The following is a 14,567-nucleotide window of genomic DNA, read 5'->3' on the forward strand; positions in this document are numbered from 1 at the left end:
TAGACCACCTCCAAACTATCCCCTAGACCACAACCAAACTATCCCATAGACCACCCCCAAACTATCTCCTAGACCGCCCCCAAACTATATCCTAGACCACCCCCAAACTATCCCCTAGACCACAACCAAACTATCCCCTAGACCGCCCCCAAGCTATCCCCTAGACCACCCCCAAACAATCTCCAAGACCACCCCAAACTATCCTCTAGACCACCCCCAAACTATCCCCTAGACCACAACCAAACTGTCCCCTAGACCACCCCCAAACTATCCCCTAGACCACCCCCAAACTATCCTCTAGACCACCCCCAAACTATCCTCTAGACCACCCCCAAACTATCCTATAGACCACCCCCAAACTATCCCCTAGACTATCCCCAAACTATCCCTTAGACCACAACCAAACTATCCCCTAGACCACCCCCAAACTATCCCCTAGACCACCCCCAAACTATCCCCTAGACCGACCCCAAACTGTCCCCTAGACCACCCCAAACTATCCTCTAGACTACAACCAAACTATCCCCTAGACCACCCCAAACTATCCTCTAGACCACCCCCAAACTATCCCCTAGACCACCACCAAACTATCCCCTAGACCACCCCCAAACTATCCCCTAGACCACAACCAAACTATCCCCTAGACCGCCCCCAAACCATACCCTAGACCACCTCCAAACTATCCTCTAGACCACCCCCAAACACTACCCTAGACCACACCCAAACTATCCCCTAGACCACAACCAAACTATCCCCTAGACCACAACCAAACTATCCCCTAGACCACCCCAAACTATCCCCTAGACCGCCCCCAAACTATCCCCTAGACCACCCCCAAACTATCCCCTAGACCACCCCCAAACTATCCCCTAGACCACAACCAAACTATCCTCTAGACCACCCCAAAACTATCCCCTAGACCGCCCCCAAACTATACGCTAGACCACCCCCAAACTATCCCCTAGACCACAACCAAACTATCCCCTAGACCACCCCCAAACTATCCCCTAGACCACCCCTAAACTATCCCCTAGACCACCCCCAAACTATCCCCTAGACCACAACCATACTATCCTCTAGACCACCCCCAAACTATCCCCTAGACCGCCCCCAAACTATACGCTAGACCACCCCCAAACTATCCCCTAGACCACAACCAAACTATCCCCTAGACCGCCCCCAAACTATACGTTAGACCACCCCCAAACTATCCCCTAGACCACAACCAAACTATCCCCTAGACCACCCCCAAACTATCCCCTAAACCACCCCTAAACTATCCCCTAGACCACCCCCAAACTATCCCCTAGAGCACCCCTAAACTATCCCCTCGACCACCCCAAACTATCCCCTAGACCACCCCTAAACTATCCCCTAGACCATCCCAAAGCCACGATACTCATCCTTCTCACACTTGTTCTCACACGCACATTTGTCTTTTCCTGGGTTTTTTGGAAAAAGATTTTACTTGCAATGACAGTGATATGTGGTTGTTTTTACCTACCTAAGTTGCACTGATTGTACGTTTCTCTGGATAAGAGTGTCTGCTAAATGACTAAAAGATCCATGTCTCTTCTTCCTGTTTAGGTCAATGACACCTTCCTATTGGATGTCTCCAACGGGGTCACGGAGGTCAACAATATCAGCATGTCCGTGGACATCATCGTCCACCTCATCCCTCTACAGGTATTGTCATTTTAGGATTATTGTATTTTAGGTTTTGTATGGTGTAATTATTTATGCTATCATAGGTTTTTATTGTGCGTTGACAATTTATGGTTTGTAAAGTGGTGTACAAATCAAAGTTTATTTATCATATGCACAGGATTCAGTGCAAACGGTGCTATGAAATGCTTTACATTTCAGTCTATGACTGCGAGTGAATAATAAATGCTAATCCTTCTACTACTACAGGTGTTGAACTTCACCCTCAGAGAGGGCGGATCCAAAGCTTTGACCCAGGAAGTGCTCAGGGTCACCAACCGACACTTCTCTGGCCTCAACTTCCTGTATAGCTTGTCTGAACCCCCACAGAATGGCCACATTGAACATTCACGTTACCCCGGGGTTCCTCTACGGGTTTTCACCAGACGCCAGGTAATGTAACATGCTGACCAGACCGGACACGTCGTGTGCGCGAGCGTCGCAAAATAAATTTAGAAATCTATGTTATTCAATTATTGCACCCACACTGCTCGCGCGCGCCAACGAGCATCTGCTTTGCCAAGGGCTAAAATAGAACTCCTTTCTATTTCTAATGCAGATTGCACTGAAAGTCCTGTACCCACGTGCCATCTCCTCATTGGTTATACCCACGTGGGTGATTGAAAGACATTTTTTTTTGCCGGTAGTCGTAGTAAAAGTGTAGATGCCATCACCATATAAGTTCAAAGATGAAAAAGCCTGGAAGGAGGAGAGATGACTAGAAATGATTCGTTGGCCGTTTTATGTGTGGATTTTATGTGTGGATTAATTGTCGGAGTAGAGGACCTTGTGCATTTCAGGTAAAATAACAACTCAATGTTTATATCCCGGGACAAATTAGCTAGCAACAGCAAGCTAGCTAAATAGGACAAACTAGCTAGCAAGTGCAAGCTAGCTAGCTAAATAGGACAAACTAGCTAGCAAGTGCAAGCTAGCTAGCTAAATAGGACAAACTAGCTAGCAAGTGCAAGCTAGCTAGCTAAATTGCCATACATGTTTAATGCTTTTCGACCCGTCCCCAAATTAATGTCATTGGTTCAGAGTTTGTTTTGATATTTTAACCTGCGTGTCGTGATCGCGTTTGGTGTTGGGGGACAAAATGCATTTATGCACGATGGCGCACGCGCGTTGCTGGTTTGGTTTCCGTGACTCTTATCTCTTTCTGTCGTTCTCTCTTTCTTCATGTTGAACAAAAATATCAAAAATATGTGAAGTTCTCCAATGATTGTTCATATTTGGATTGTTCTTGCGAATAATATCAGAGAAGAATATATAGCCTAAGCAAGCTAAAAACACATCATATGTATGTACCTCCGGATGCTCAGTGTTTCATTGGTTTAGTTTCTCATGTGGAGTAATCAATCAAACTATTGATTATGATAATACTTTTATAACCAATTTATAGACACGTGAAACACGTCATACAATGCTTTATGAATGCTTCGTCTTGAATTATACCTGTATGCCTTAATCTACTATGCACCTACATTAAAGACTTCATAACCCGTGCATAAGCATTTCTTAAATGAATGTAATTGTTTATTTTTAGTCTCTTAACTTTCTCGCCCTCTAGGTGGAGCAAGGGGTAATCTACTACATACATGACAGCAGTGAGACGTTAGAAGACAACTTCACTGTGGTGGCCAACGACACAGGCCTGAGGAAACAGAGCTCTCCCTGTACCGTGTACATCCAGGTTACAGCCGTCAACGACCAGCATCCAGTCATCACCGCCAACAGGGTCCTCAGGGTGAGTCCTCTAGTCCTCACTGACCAACAGGGTTCTCAGGGTGAGTCCTCCAATCATCGCCGCCGACAGGGTCCTCGGGGTGAGTCCTCTAGTCATCACTGACCAACAGGGTTCTCAGGGTGAGTCCTCTAGTCCTCACTGACCAACAGGGTTCTCAGGGTGAGTCCTCTAGTCCTCACTGACCAACAGGGTCATCAGGGTGAGTCCTCTAGTCCTCACTGACCAACAGGGTTATCAGGGTGAGTCCTCTAGTCCTCACTGACCAACAGGGTCCTCAGGGTGAGTCCTCTAGTCCTCACTGACCAACAGGGTTCTCAGGGTGAGTCCTCTAGTCCTCACTGACCAACAGGGTTCTCAGGGTGAGTCCTCCAATCATCGCTGCCGACAGGGTCCTCAGGGTGAGTCCTCCAATCACCACTGCCGACATGGTTCTCAGGGTGAGTCCTCCAATCATCACTGCCGACATGGTTCTCAGGGTGAGTCCTCCAATCATCACTGCCGACATGGTTCTCAGGGTGAGTCCTCCAATCACCACTGCCGACAGGGTTCTCAGGGTGAGTCCTCCAATCATCACTGCCGACATGGTTCTCAAGGGGAGTCCTCCAATCATCACTGCCGACATGGTTCTCAGGGTGAGTCCTCCAATCATCCCTGCCGACATGGTTCTCAGGGTGAGTCCTCCAATCATCCCTGCCGACATGGTTCTCAAGGGGAGTCCTCCAATCATCACTGCCGACATGGTTCTCAGGGTGAGTCCTCCAATCATCCCCACTAACAGCGTTCTCAGGGTGAATCCTCCAATCATCACTGCCGACATGGTTCTCAGGGTGAGTCCTCCAATCATCCCTGCCGACATGGGTCTCAGGGTGAGTCCTCCAATCATCCCCACTAACAGCGTTCTCAGGGTGAATCCTCCAATCATCCCCACTAACAGGGTCCTCAGGGTGAGTCCTCCAATCATCACTGCCGACATGGTTCTCAGGGTGAGAACCCATCATTATGCACACCTGGCAACCCTCATTACACACACCTGGCAACCCTCATTACGCACACCTGGCAACACTCATTACGCACATCTAGCAACACTCATTACACACACCTGGCAACCCTCATTACGCACACCTGGCAACCCAGGACCTGTCATATAGGACTGGTAACAGTAGATCTGTCATATAGGACTGGTGACAGTAGACCTGTCATATAGAACTGGTGACAGTACAGGTCTTGTCATATAGGACTGGTGACAGTAGACCTGTCATATAGGACTGGTGACAGTACAGGTCTTGTCATATAGGACTGGTGACAGTACAGGTCTTGTCATATAGGACTGGTGACAGTACAGGTCTTGTCATATAGGACTGGTGACAGTAGACCTGTCACATAGGATCAAATCAAATTAAAATCAAATTTATTGAAATAGCCCTTCTTACATCAGCTGATATCTCAAAGTGCTGTACAGAAACCCAGCCTAAAACCCCAAACAGCAAGCAATGCAGGTGTAGAAGCACGGTGGCTAGGAAAAACTCCCTAGAAAGGCCAAAACCTAGAAAGAAACCTAGAGAGGAACCAGACACAACAGTGGTAGGCTTGATTACCAACAACGATGAGACGGCCTACAGGGAGGAGGTGAGGGCCCTCGGAGTGTGGTGTCAGGAAAACAACCTCACACTCAACGTCAACAAAACTAAGGAGATGATTGTGGACTTCAGGAAACAGCAGAGGGAACACCCCCCTATCCACATCGATGGAACAGTAGTGGAGAGGGTAGCAAGTTTTAAGTTCCTCGGCATACACATCACAGACAAACTGAATTGGTCCACTCACACAGACAGCATCGTGAAGAAGGCGCAGCAGCGCCTCTTCAACCTCAGGAGGCTGAAGAAATTCGGCTTGTCACCAAAAGCACTCACAAACTTCTACAGATGCACAATCGAGAGCATCCTGGCGGGCTGTATCACCGCCTGGTATGGCAACTGCACCGCCCTCAACCGTAAGGCTCTCCAGAGGGTAGTGAGGTCTGCACAACGCATCACCGGGGGCAAACTACCTGCCCTCCAGGACACCTACACCACCCGATGTCACAGGAAGGCCATAAAGATCATCAAGGACATCAACCACCCGAGCCACTGCCTGTTCACCCCGCTATCATCCAGAAGGCGAGGTCAGTACAGGTGCATCAAAGCTGGGACCGAGAGACTGAAAAACAGCTTCTATCTCAAGGCCATCAGACTGTTAAACAGCCACCACTAACACTGAGTGGCTGCTGCCAACACACTGACACTGACTCAACTCCAGCCACTTTAATAATGGGAATTGATGGGAAATGATGTAAATATATCACTAGCCACTTTAAACAATGCTACCTTATATAAATGTTACTTACCCTACATTATTCATCTCATACGCATACGTATATACTGTACTCTATATCATCGACGGTATCCTTATGTAATACATGTATCACTAGCCACTTTATACTATACTATGCCACTTTGTTTACATACTCATCTCATTTGTACATACTGTACCCGATACCATCTACTGTATCTTGCCTATGCTGCTCTGTACCATCACTCATTCATATATCCTTATGTACATATTCTTTATCCCCTTACACTGTGTACAAGACAGTAGTTTTGGAATTGTTAGTTAGATTACTTGTTATTACTGCATTGTCGGAACTAGAAGCACAAGCATTTCGCTACACTCGCATTAACATCTGCTAACCATGTGTATGTGACAAATAAAATTTGATTTGATTTGATTTGATTTGATTTGATTTGGCTATGAGGGGTGGCCAGTCCTCTTCTGGCTATGCCGGGTGAAGATTATAACAGAACATGGCCAAGATGTTCAAATGTTCATAAATGACCAGCATGGTCAAGCATGGTCACCTCAGGAGTAAATGTCAGTTGGCTTTTCATAGCCGATCATTAAGAGTATCTCTACCGCTCCTGCTGTCTCTAGAGAGTTGAAAACAGCAGGTCTGGGACAGGTAGCACTTCCGGTGAACAGGTCAGGGTTCCATAGCCGCAGGCAGAACAGTTGAAACTGGAGCAGCAGCACGGCCAAGTGGACTGGGGACAGCAAGGAGTCATCATGCCAGGTAGTCCTGAGGCATGGTCCTAGGGCTCAGGTCCTCCGAGAGAGAAAAAGAAAGAGAGAAAGAGAGAATTAGAGAGAACATACTTAAATTCACACAGGACACCGAATAAGACAGGAGAAGTACTCCAGATATAACAAACTGACCCTAGTCCCCCGACACATAAACTTCTGCAGCATAAATACTGGAGGCTGAGACAGGAGGGGTCAGGGGACACTGTGGCCCCATCCGATGATACCCCCGGACAGGGCCAAACAGGAAGGATATAACCCCACCCACTTTGCCAAAGCACAGCCCCCACACCACTAGAGGGATATCTTCAACCACCAACTTACCATCCTGAGACAAGGCCGAGGATAGCCCACAAAGATCTCCACGGCACACCCCAAGGGGGGGGGCGCCAACCCAGACAGGAAGATCACATCAGTGACTCAACCCACTCAAGTGACGCATCCCTCCTAGGGACGGCATGAAAGAGCACCAGTAAGCCAGTGACTCAGCCCCTGTAAAAGTGTTAGAGGCAGAGACTCCCAGTGGAGAGAGGGGAACCGGCCAGGCAGAGACAGCAAGGGCGGTTCGTTGCTCCAGAGCCTTTCTGTTCACCGTCACACTCCTGGGCCAGACTACACTCAACCATATGACCCACTGAAGAGATGAGTCTTCAGTAAAGACTTAAAGGTTGAGACCGAGTCTGCGTCTCTCACATGGGTAGGCAGACCATTCCATAAAAATGGAGCTCTATAGGAGAAAGCCCTGCCTCCAGCTGTTTGCTTAGAAATTCTAGGGACAATTAGGAGACCTGCGTCTTGTGACCATAGCGTACGTGTAAGTATGTACGGCAGGACCAAATCAGAGAGATAAGTAGGAGCAAGCCCATGTAATGCTTTGTAGGTTAGCAGTAAAACCTTGAAATCAGCCCTTGCCTTAACAGGAAGCCAGTGTAGGGAGGCTAGCACTGGAGTAATATGATCAAATTGTTTTGGTTCTAGTCAGGATTCTAGCAACTGTATTTAGCACTAACTGAAGTTTATTTAGTAACAAAAGCATGGATTAATTTTTCTGCATCATTTTTGGAAAGAAAGTTTCAGATTTTTGCAATGTTACGTAGATGGAAAAAAGCTCTATTTGAAATAGTCTTGAAATGTTCGTCAAAAAAGAGATCAGGGTCCAGAGTAACGCCGAGGTCCTTCAGTTTTATTTGAGACGACTGTACAACCATCAAGATTAATTGTCAGAGTCAACAGAAGATCTCTTTGTTTCTTGGGACCTAGAACAAGCATCTCTGTTTTGTCCGAGTTTAAAAGTAGAAAGTTTGCAGCCATCCACTTCCTTATGTCTGAAACACAGGCTTCTAGCGAGGGCAATTTTGGGGCTTCACCATGTTTCATTGAAATGTTCAGCATAGCAGTGTCATCCGCATAGCAGTGAAAGTTAAAATTATGTTTTTGAATGACATGCCCAAGAGGTAAAATATATAGTGAAAACAATAGTGGTCCTTAAACGGAACCTTGAGGAACACCGACATGTACAGTTGATTTGTCAGAGGACAAAACCATTCACAGAGACAAACTGATATCTTTCCGACAGATAAGATCTAAACCAGGCCAGAACTTGTCCGTGTAGACCAATTTGGGTTTCCAATCTCTTCAAAAGAATGTGGTGATCGATGGTATCAAAAGCAGCACTAAGGTCTAGAAGCACGAGGACAGATGCAGAGCCTCGGTCTGACACCATTAAAAGGTAATTTACCACCTTCACAACTGCAGTCTCAGTGCTATGATGGGGTCTAAAACCAGACTGAAGCATTTTGTATACATTGTTTGTCTTCAGGAAGGCAGTGAGTTACTGTGCAACAGATTTTTCAATTTTTTTTGATAGGAATGGAAGATTTGATATAGGCCGATGGTTTTTTATATTTTCTGGGTCAAGTTTTGACTTTTTCAAGAGGCTTTATTACATCTCCCTCACTAGCTTTACGCACCAGCTGTCAGAGCAGCTCACAGATCACTGCACCTGTACATAGATGGGCTATCTACCTACCTCCTCCCCATACTGGTGTTTATTTAGTTATTTAGCTCCTTTGCACCCCAGTATCTCAACCTGCACATTCATCTTCTGCCGATCTACCATTCCAGTGTTTAATTGCTATATTGTAATTACTTCGCCATCATGGTCTATTTATTTCCTTATCTTACCTCATTTGCACTCACTGTATATAGACTTTTTGTTTTCTTTTGTTCTACTGTATTATTGACTGTATGTTTGTTTATTCCATGTGTAACTCTGTGTTGTTGTATGTGTCGAATTGCTACGCTTTATCTTGGCCAGGTCACAGTTGTAAACGAGAACTTGTTCTCAACTAGCCTACCTGGTTAAATAAAGGTGAAATAAAAAAATAAAAAAATAAGCTTGGCACATCTAGCCACTGGGATTTTTGCCCATTCTTCAAGGCAAAACTGCTCCAGCTCCTTCAAGTTGGATGGGTTCCGCTAGTGTACAGCAATCGTTAAGTCATACCACAGATTCTCAATTGAATTGAGGTCTGGGCTTTGACTAGGCCATTCCAAGACATTTAAATGTTTCCCCTTGAACCACTCGAGTGTTGCTTTAGCAGTATGCCTAGGGTCATTTTCCTGCTGAAAGGTGAACATCCGTCCCAGCTTCTTCCATATGTTTGGAGAGTCTCCCAAATGCCTTTTAGCAAACACCAAATGTGTTTGCTTATTTCTTTCTTTAAGCAATGGCTTTTTTCTGGCCACTCTTCCGTAAAGTCCAGAACGCACCACTTTTCCATTTTTTTTATTTGTATCTATTTGAGACAAGTTATTTTTTAATTTCAATTTAGACTATTATGTGTATTTCCATTTTTAATTTCACCTTTATTTAACCAGGTAGGTTAGTTGAGAACAAGTTTTCATTTACAACTGCGACCTGGCCAAGATAAAGCATAGCAGTGTGAACAGACAACAACACAGAGTTACACATGGAGTAAACAATAAACAAGTCAATAACACAGAAAAAAAGAAAAAAGAGTCTATATACATTGTGTGCAAAAGGCATGAGGAGGTAGGCGAATAATTACAATTTAGCAGATTAACACTGGAGTGATAAATTATCAGATGGTCATGTGCAGGTAGAGATACTGGTGTGCAAAAGAGCAGAAAAGTAAATAAATAAAAACAGTGTGGGGATGAGGTAGGTAAATAGGGTGGCCTATTTACCGATGGACTATGTACAGCTGCAGCGATCGGTTAGCTGCTCAGATAGCAGATGTTTAAAGTTGATAAAGATAAAAGTCTCCAACTTCAACAATTTTTGCAATTCGTTCCAGCACAGGCAGCAGAGAACTGGAAGGAAAGGCGGCCAAATGAGGTGTTGGCTTTAGGGGTGATCAGTGAGATACACCTGCTGGAGCGCATGCTACGGGTGGGTGTTGCCGTCGTGACCAGTGAACTGAGATAAGGCGGAGCTTTACCTAGCATGGACTTGTAGATGACCTGGAGCCAGTGGGTCTGGCGACGAATATGTAGCGAGGGCCAGCCGACTAGAGCATACAGGTCGCAGTGGTGGGTGGTATAAGGTGCTTTAGTAACAAAACGGATGGCACTGTGATAAACTGCATCCAGTTTGCTGAGCAGAGTATTGGAAGCTATTTTGTAGATGACATCGCCGAAGTCGAGGATCGGTAGGATAGTCAGTTTTACGAGGGTAAGTTTGGCGGCGTGAGTGAAGGAGGCTTTGTTGCGAAATAGAAAGCCGATTCTAGATTTGATTTGGGATTGGAGATGTTTGATATGAGTCTGGAAGGAGAGGTTACATTCTAGCCAGACACCTAGGTACTTATAGATGTCCACATATTCTAGGTCGGAACCATCCAGGGTGGTGATGCTAGTCGGGCGTGCGGATGCAGGCAGCGAACGGTTGAAAAGCACGCATTTGGTTTTACTAGCATTTAAGAGCAGTTGGAGGCCACGGAAGGAGTGTTGTATGGCATTGAAGCTTGTTTGGAGGTTAGATAGCACAGTGTCCAAGGAAGGGCCAGAAGTATACAGAATGGTGTCGTCTGCGTAGAGGTGGATCAGGGAATCGCCCGCAGCAAGAGCAACATCATTGATATATACAGAGAAAAGAGTCGGCCTGAGAATTGAACCCCGTGGCACCCACATAGAGACTGCCAGAGGACCGGACAGCATGCCCTCCGATTGGACACACTAAACTCTGTCTGCAAAGTAGTTGGCGAACCAGGCAAGGCAGTCATTAGAAAAACCGAGGCTACTGAGTCTGCCGATAAGAATATGGTGATTGACAGAGTCGAAAGCCTTGGCCAGGTCGATGAAGACGGCTGCACAGTACTGTCTTTTATCGATGGCGGTTATGATATAAAGACAGACCCCAAGAGACCTGCAGCTGAAAATGCTGCAAAATGTGGCTTTTAATTCCAGGTTGTAAGGCAACAAAATATGAAAAATGCCAAAGGGGTTGAATACATTTGCAAGTCACTGTACAGGGTCAGTTCAGTACCATATTAACAATGTGCAGGGATACTGGAGTGATGGAGGTAGATATGTATAGGGGTAAGGTGACTATATACAGGTTCAGTACCATATTAACAATGTACAGGGATACTGGAGTGATAGAGGTAGATATGTATAAGGGTAAGGTGACTCGGCATCAGGATATATGATAAACAGAGTAGCAGCAGCGTATATGATGAGTGTGTGTGTGCAGAGTCAGTATAAATGTGTGTGCATGTTATGTGTGTGTGAGCAAATGAAGTGAGCCTGTGTGTGTGTGTTGGAGTGTCAGTGTGCATGAGTGTGCTTGTGTTGTTGCTGTCCTCAGCCGTAGCCTTCCAAGGAGGCTGTTTATGTACCTGTTCCTGTCCTCAGCCGTGGCTTTCCACGAGGCTGTTTATGTACCTGTTCCTGTCCTCAGCCGTAGCTTTCCACGAGGCTGTTTATGTACCTGTTACGGTCCTCAGCCATAGCTTTCCACGAGGCAGTTTATGTACCTGTTCCTGTCCTGAACCGTAGCCTTCCACGAGGCTGTTTATGTACCTGTTCCGGTCCTCAGCCGTAGCTTTCCACGAGGCTGTTTATGTACCTGTTCCGGTCCTCAGCCGTAGCTTTCCACGAGGCTGTTTATGTACCTCTTGTGGTGACTAGATGTTAACCTCTCCTGTGGTGACTAGATGTTAACCTCTCTTGTGGTGACTAGATGTTGACCTCTCTTGTGGTGACTAGATGTTAACCTCTCTTGTGGTGACTAGATGTTGACCTCTCTTGTGGTGACTAGATGTTAACCTCTCCTGTGGTGACTAGATGTTAACCTCTCTTGTGGCGACTAGATGTTGACCTCTCTTGTGGTGACTAGATGTTGACCTCTCTTGTGGTGACTAGATGTTGACCTCTCCTGTGGTGACTAGATGTTGATCTCTCTTGTGGTGACTAGATGTTGACCTCTCTTGTGGTGACTAGATGTTAACCTCTCCTGTGGTGACTAGATGTTAACCTCTCCTGTGGTGACTAGATGTTAACCTCTCTTGTGGTGACTAGATGTTGACCTCTCTTGTGGTGACTAGATGTTGACCTCTCCTGTGGTGACTAGATGTTAACCTCTCTTGTGGTGACTAGATGTTGACCTCTCTTGTGGTGACTAGATGTTAACCTCTCCTGTGGTGACTAGATGTTAACCTCTCTTGTGGCGACTAGATGTTGACCTCTCCTGTGGTGACTAGATGTTGACCTCTCTTGTGGTGACTAGATGTTGACCTCTCCTGTGGTGACTAGATGTTAACCTCTCCTGTGGTGACTAGATGTTAACCTCTCCTGTGGTGACAAGATGTTTGGTGTCAAAGCCTGTTCATTTCAAGTCAAGTGATAATTGAAAAGTGTGTGTGCACGCGAGCATGTGTCAGGACATGAAAAGACAAGCCACAGGTCAGAGTTCACTGCAATGATTATTACTGCCATTAGTTCTGTTTGAAATACCACTTAGGCGCACTAAGCAGGTTTCACTTACTTACAATAACAGTTTGGTTTTGGCCCGGGATACAGAAAAGCCCAATGTGACAGAAGAATGCTTTTAAACAATGTGGCATTGTGATGATTATTGGAATCGAACAATACAAAATATATATATTTTTAAAGGTCTTTGAAATGTGATTGATTTGATTGGTTGCCTCCTTAAGTGTGGGATTGATATAATTGGTCCCCCCCCCTCAGGTGTGGGAGAGGTCGGTGACAGAGATCCGCCCTGAGAATTTGGACGCCCAGGATGAGGACACGCCCCCTGAGGAGCTACAGGTGATTGTGACTCCGCCCAACAATGGCCACCTGGCGCTGAAGAGCGCCCCCACCAGGCCGCTCCTGAACTGTACCCTACAACACATCCATCTGGGACAGCTGGTTTTTGTCCACAGTGGTAAGACCTGAGCACTATATACTACGAATATAGAATTTACTAGGTTGAATATAATTCAATAGCCAGGGTAGATCCACCTATGTTAACATAATATAATTGCATGGCTAGGCCTATCTGCATTCCGTTTGTGTTACTCTCGCTCCCCCTGCTGGTGTTTGACAGAGTGACAGATGGAGTTGAATTAAACTCCGTTTCTCAAATTGATTTTCCCGGAGCACTATACTACGTATATGGTTTGAGGAGTTAGCGAGTTAACTTTGGTCAACTCTGAGTTCAACTCGGGATAACCGGTACCACGAATGTGGCTCAAACCTTTTTAGCCAGGTACATTTCTATGGCAACGAATCGTTCAGAGCGAACCTGCTCCGGGATAGGATAACTGCATTTATCCTAAATGAAGTGTCTGAGCCGCAAGTTGAGGACCAATTCAATCAGATTCCCTCCCTCTCACAAAGATTGCATCATCATCCATTTTAGGAAAACAACGGATTAAATATTGTATTTCTGAAATGCGTTTTTGTGTGTTAGTGTAACGGATGTGAAATGGCTAGCTAGTTAGCGGTGTTCGCGCTAAATAGCGTTTCAATCGGTGACGTCACTTGCTCTGAGACCTTGAAGTAGTGGTTCCCCTTTGCTCTGCAAGGGCCGCGGCTTTTGTGGAGCGATGGGTAACGATGCTTCGTGGGTGACTGTTGTTGATGTGTGCAGAGTGTCCCTGGTTCGAGCCCGGGTATGGGCGAGGGAAAGGTCTAAAGTTATACTGTTACATTAGAAAAGAGTCATGATAAAATACCTATCACATTACACATTTAGTAATAACAAATGCATTAGCAACTTCACGCACAGGAATACTTTTGTATGACAATTATTTTATCATAGGACTGGGGGAAAAAAGGTGCTTGTTCATTGATAAGCACACCAACGTAATAGACTAAAGACATCTACATGTCTATTTCACACCACAGACTGATGAATTGGCAAGATAACCTCATTCATGGTACAAATGAAAATGTGGCATTGACTCATGGTTCGGTGTTTCGACATGGTGTTTCGGTTCGGTGTTTCAGCATGGTGTTTCGACATGGTGTTTCGACATGGTGTTTCGGTTCGGTGTTTCGACATGGTGTTTCGGTTCGGTGTTTCGACATGATGTTTCGGTTCGGTGTTTCGGTTCGGTGTTTCAGCATGGTGTTTCGGTTCGGTGTTTCAGCATGGTGTTTCGACATGGTGTTTCGACATGGTGTTTCGGTTCGGTGTTTCGACATGGTGTTTCGGTTCGGTGTTTCAGCATGGTGTTTCGACATGGTGTTTCGACATGGTGTTTCGACATGGTGTTTCGGTTCGGTGTTTCAGCATGGTGTTTCGGTTCGGTGTTTCGACATGGTGTTTCGGTTCGGTGTTTCGACATGGTGTTTCGGTTCGGTGTTTCAGCATGGTGTTTCGACATGGTGTTTCGACATGGTGTTTCGGTTCGGTGTTTCGACATGGTGTTTCGGTTCGGTGTTTCAGCATGGTGTTTCGGTTCGGTGTTTCGACATGGTGTTTCGACATGGTGTTTCGGTTCGGTGTTTCGACATGGTGTTTCGG

At 45.9% G+C, this 14,567-nt stretch overlaps 1 protein-coding gene across 1 annotated transcript in view; it reads left to right on the forward strand.

The window, feature by feature from the left end:
- The window catches only part of LOC139389776 (chondroitin sulfate proteoglycan 4ba), an 86,546-nt gene that overhangs the window by 56,161 nt on the left and 15,818 nt on the right, over positions 1-14,567 (forward strand). Inside the window, exons 7-10 of the mRNA XM_071136721.1 lie at positions 1,588-1,686; positions 1,915-2,097; positions 3,278-3,454; positions 12,782-12,980. Coding sequence (XP_070992822.1) covers positions 1,588-1,686; positions 1,915-2,097; positions 3,278-3,454; positions 12,782-12,980 — 658 coding nt within the window. The remainder of the gene's footprint in view (positions 1-1,587; positions 1,687-1,914; positions 2,098-3,277; positions 3,455-12,781; positions 12,981-14,567) is intronic.

The sequence above is a fragment of the Oncorhynchus clarkii genome, chromosome 30, assembly GCF_045791955.1.
Source record: "Oncorhynchus clarkii lewisi isolate Uvic-CL-2024 chromosome 30, UVic_Ocla_1.0, whole genome shotgun sequence".
NCBI lineage: Eukaryota > Metazoa > Chordata > Actinopteri > Salmoniformes > Salmonidae > Oncorhynchus > Oncorhynchus clarkii.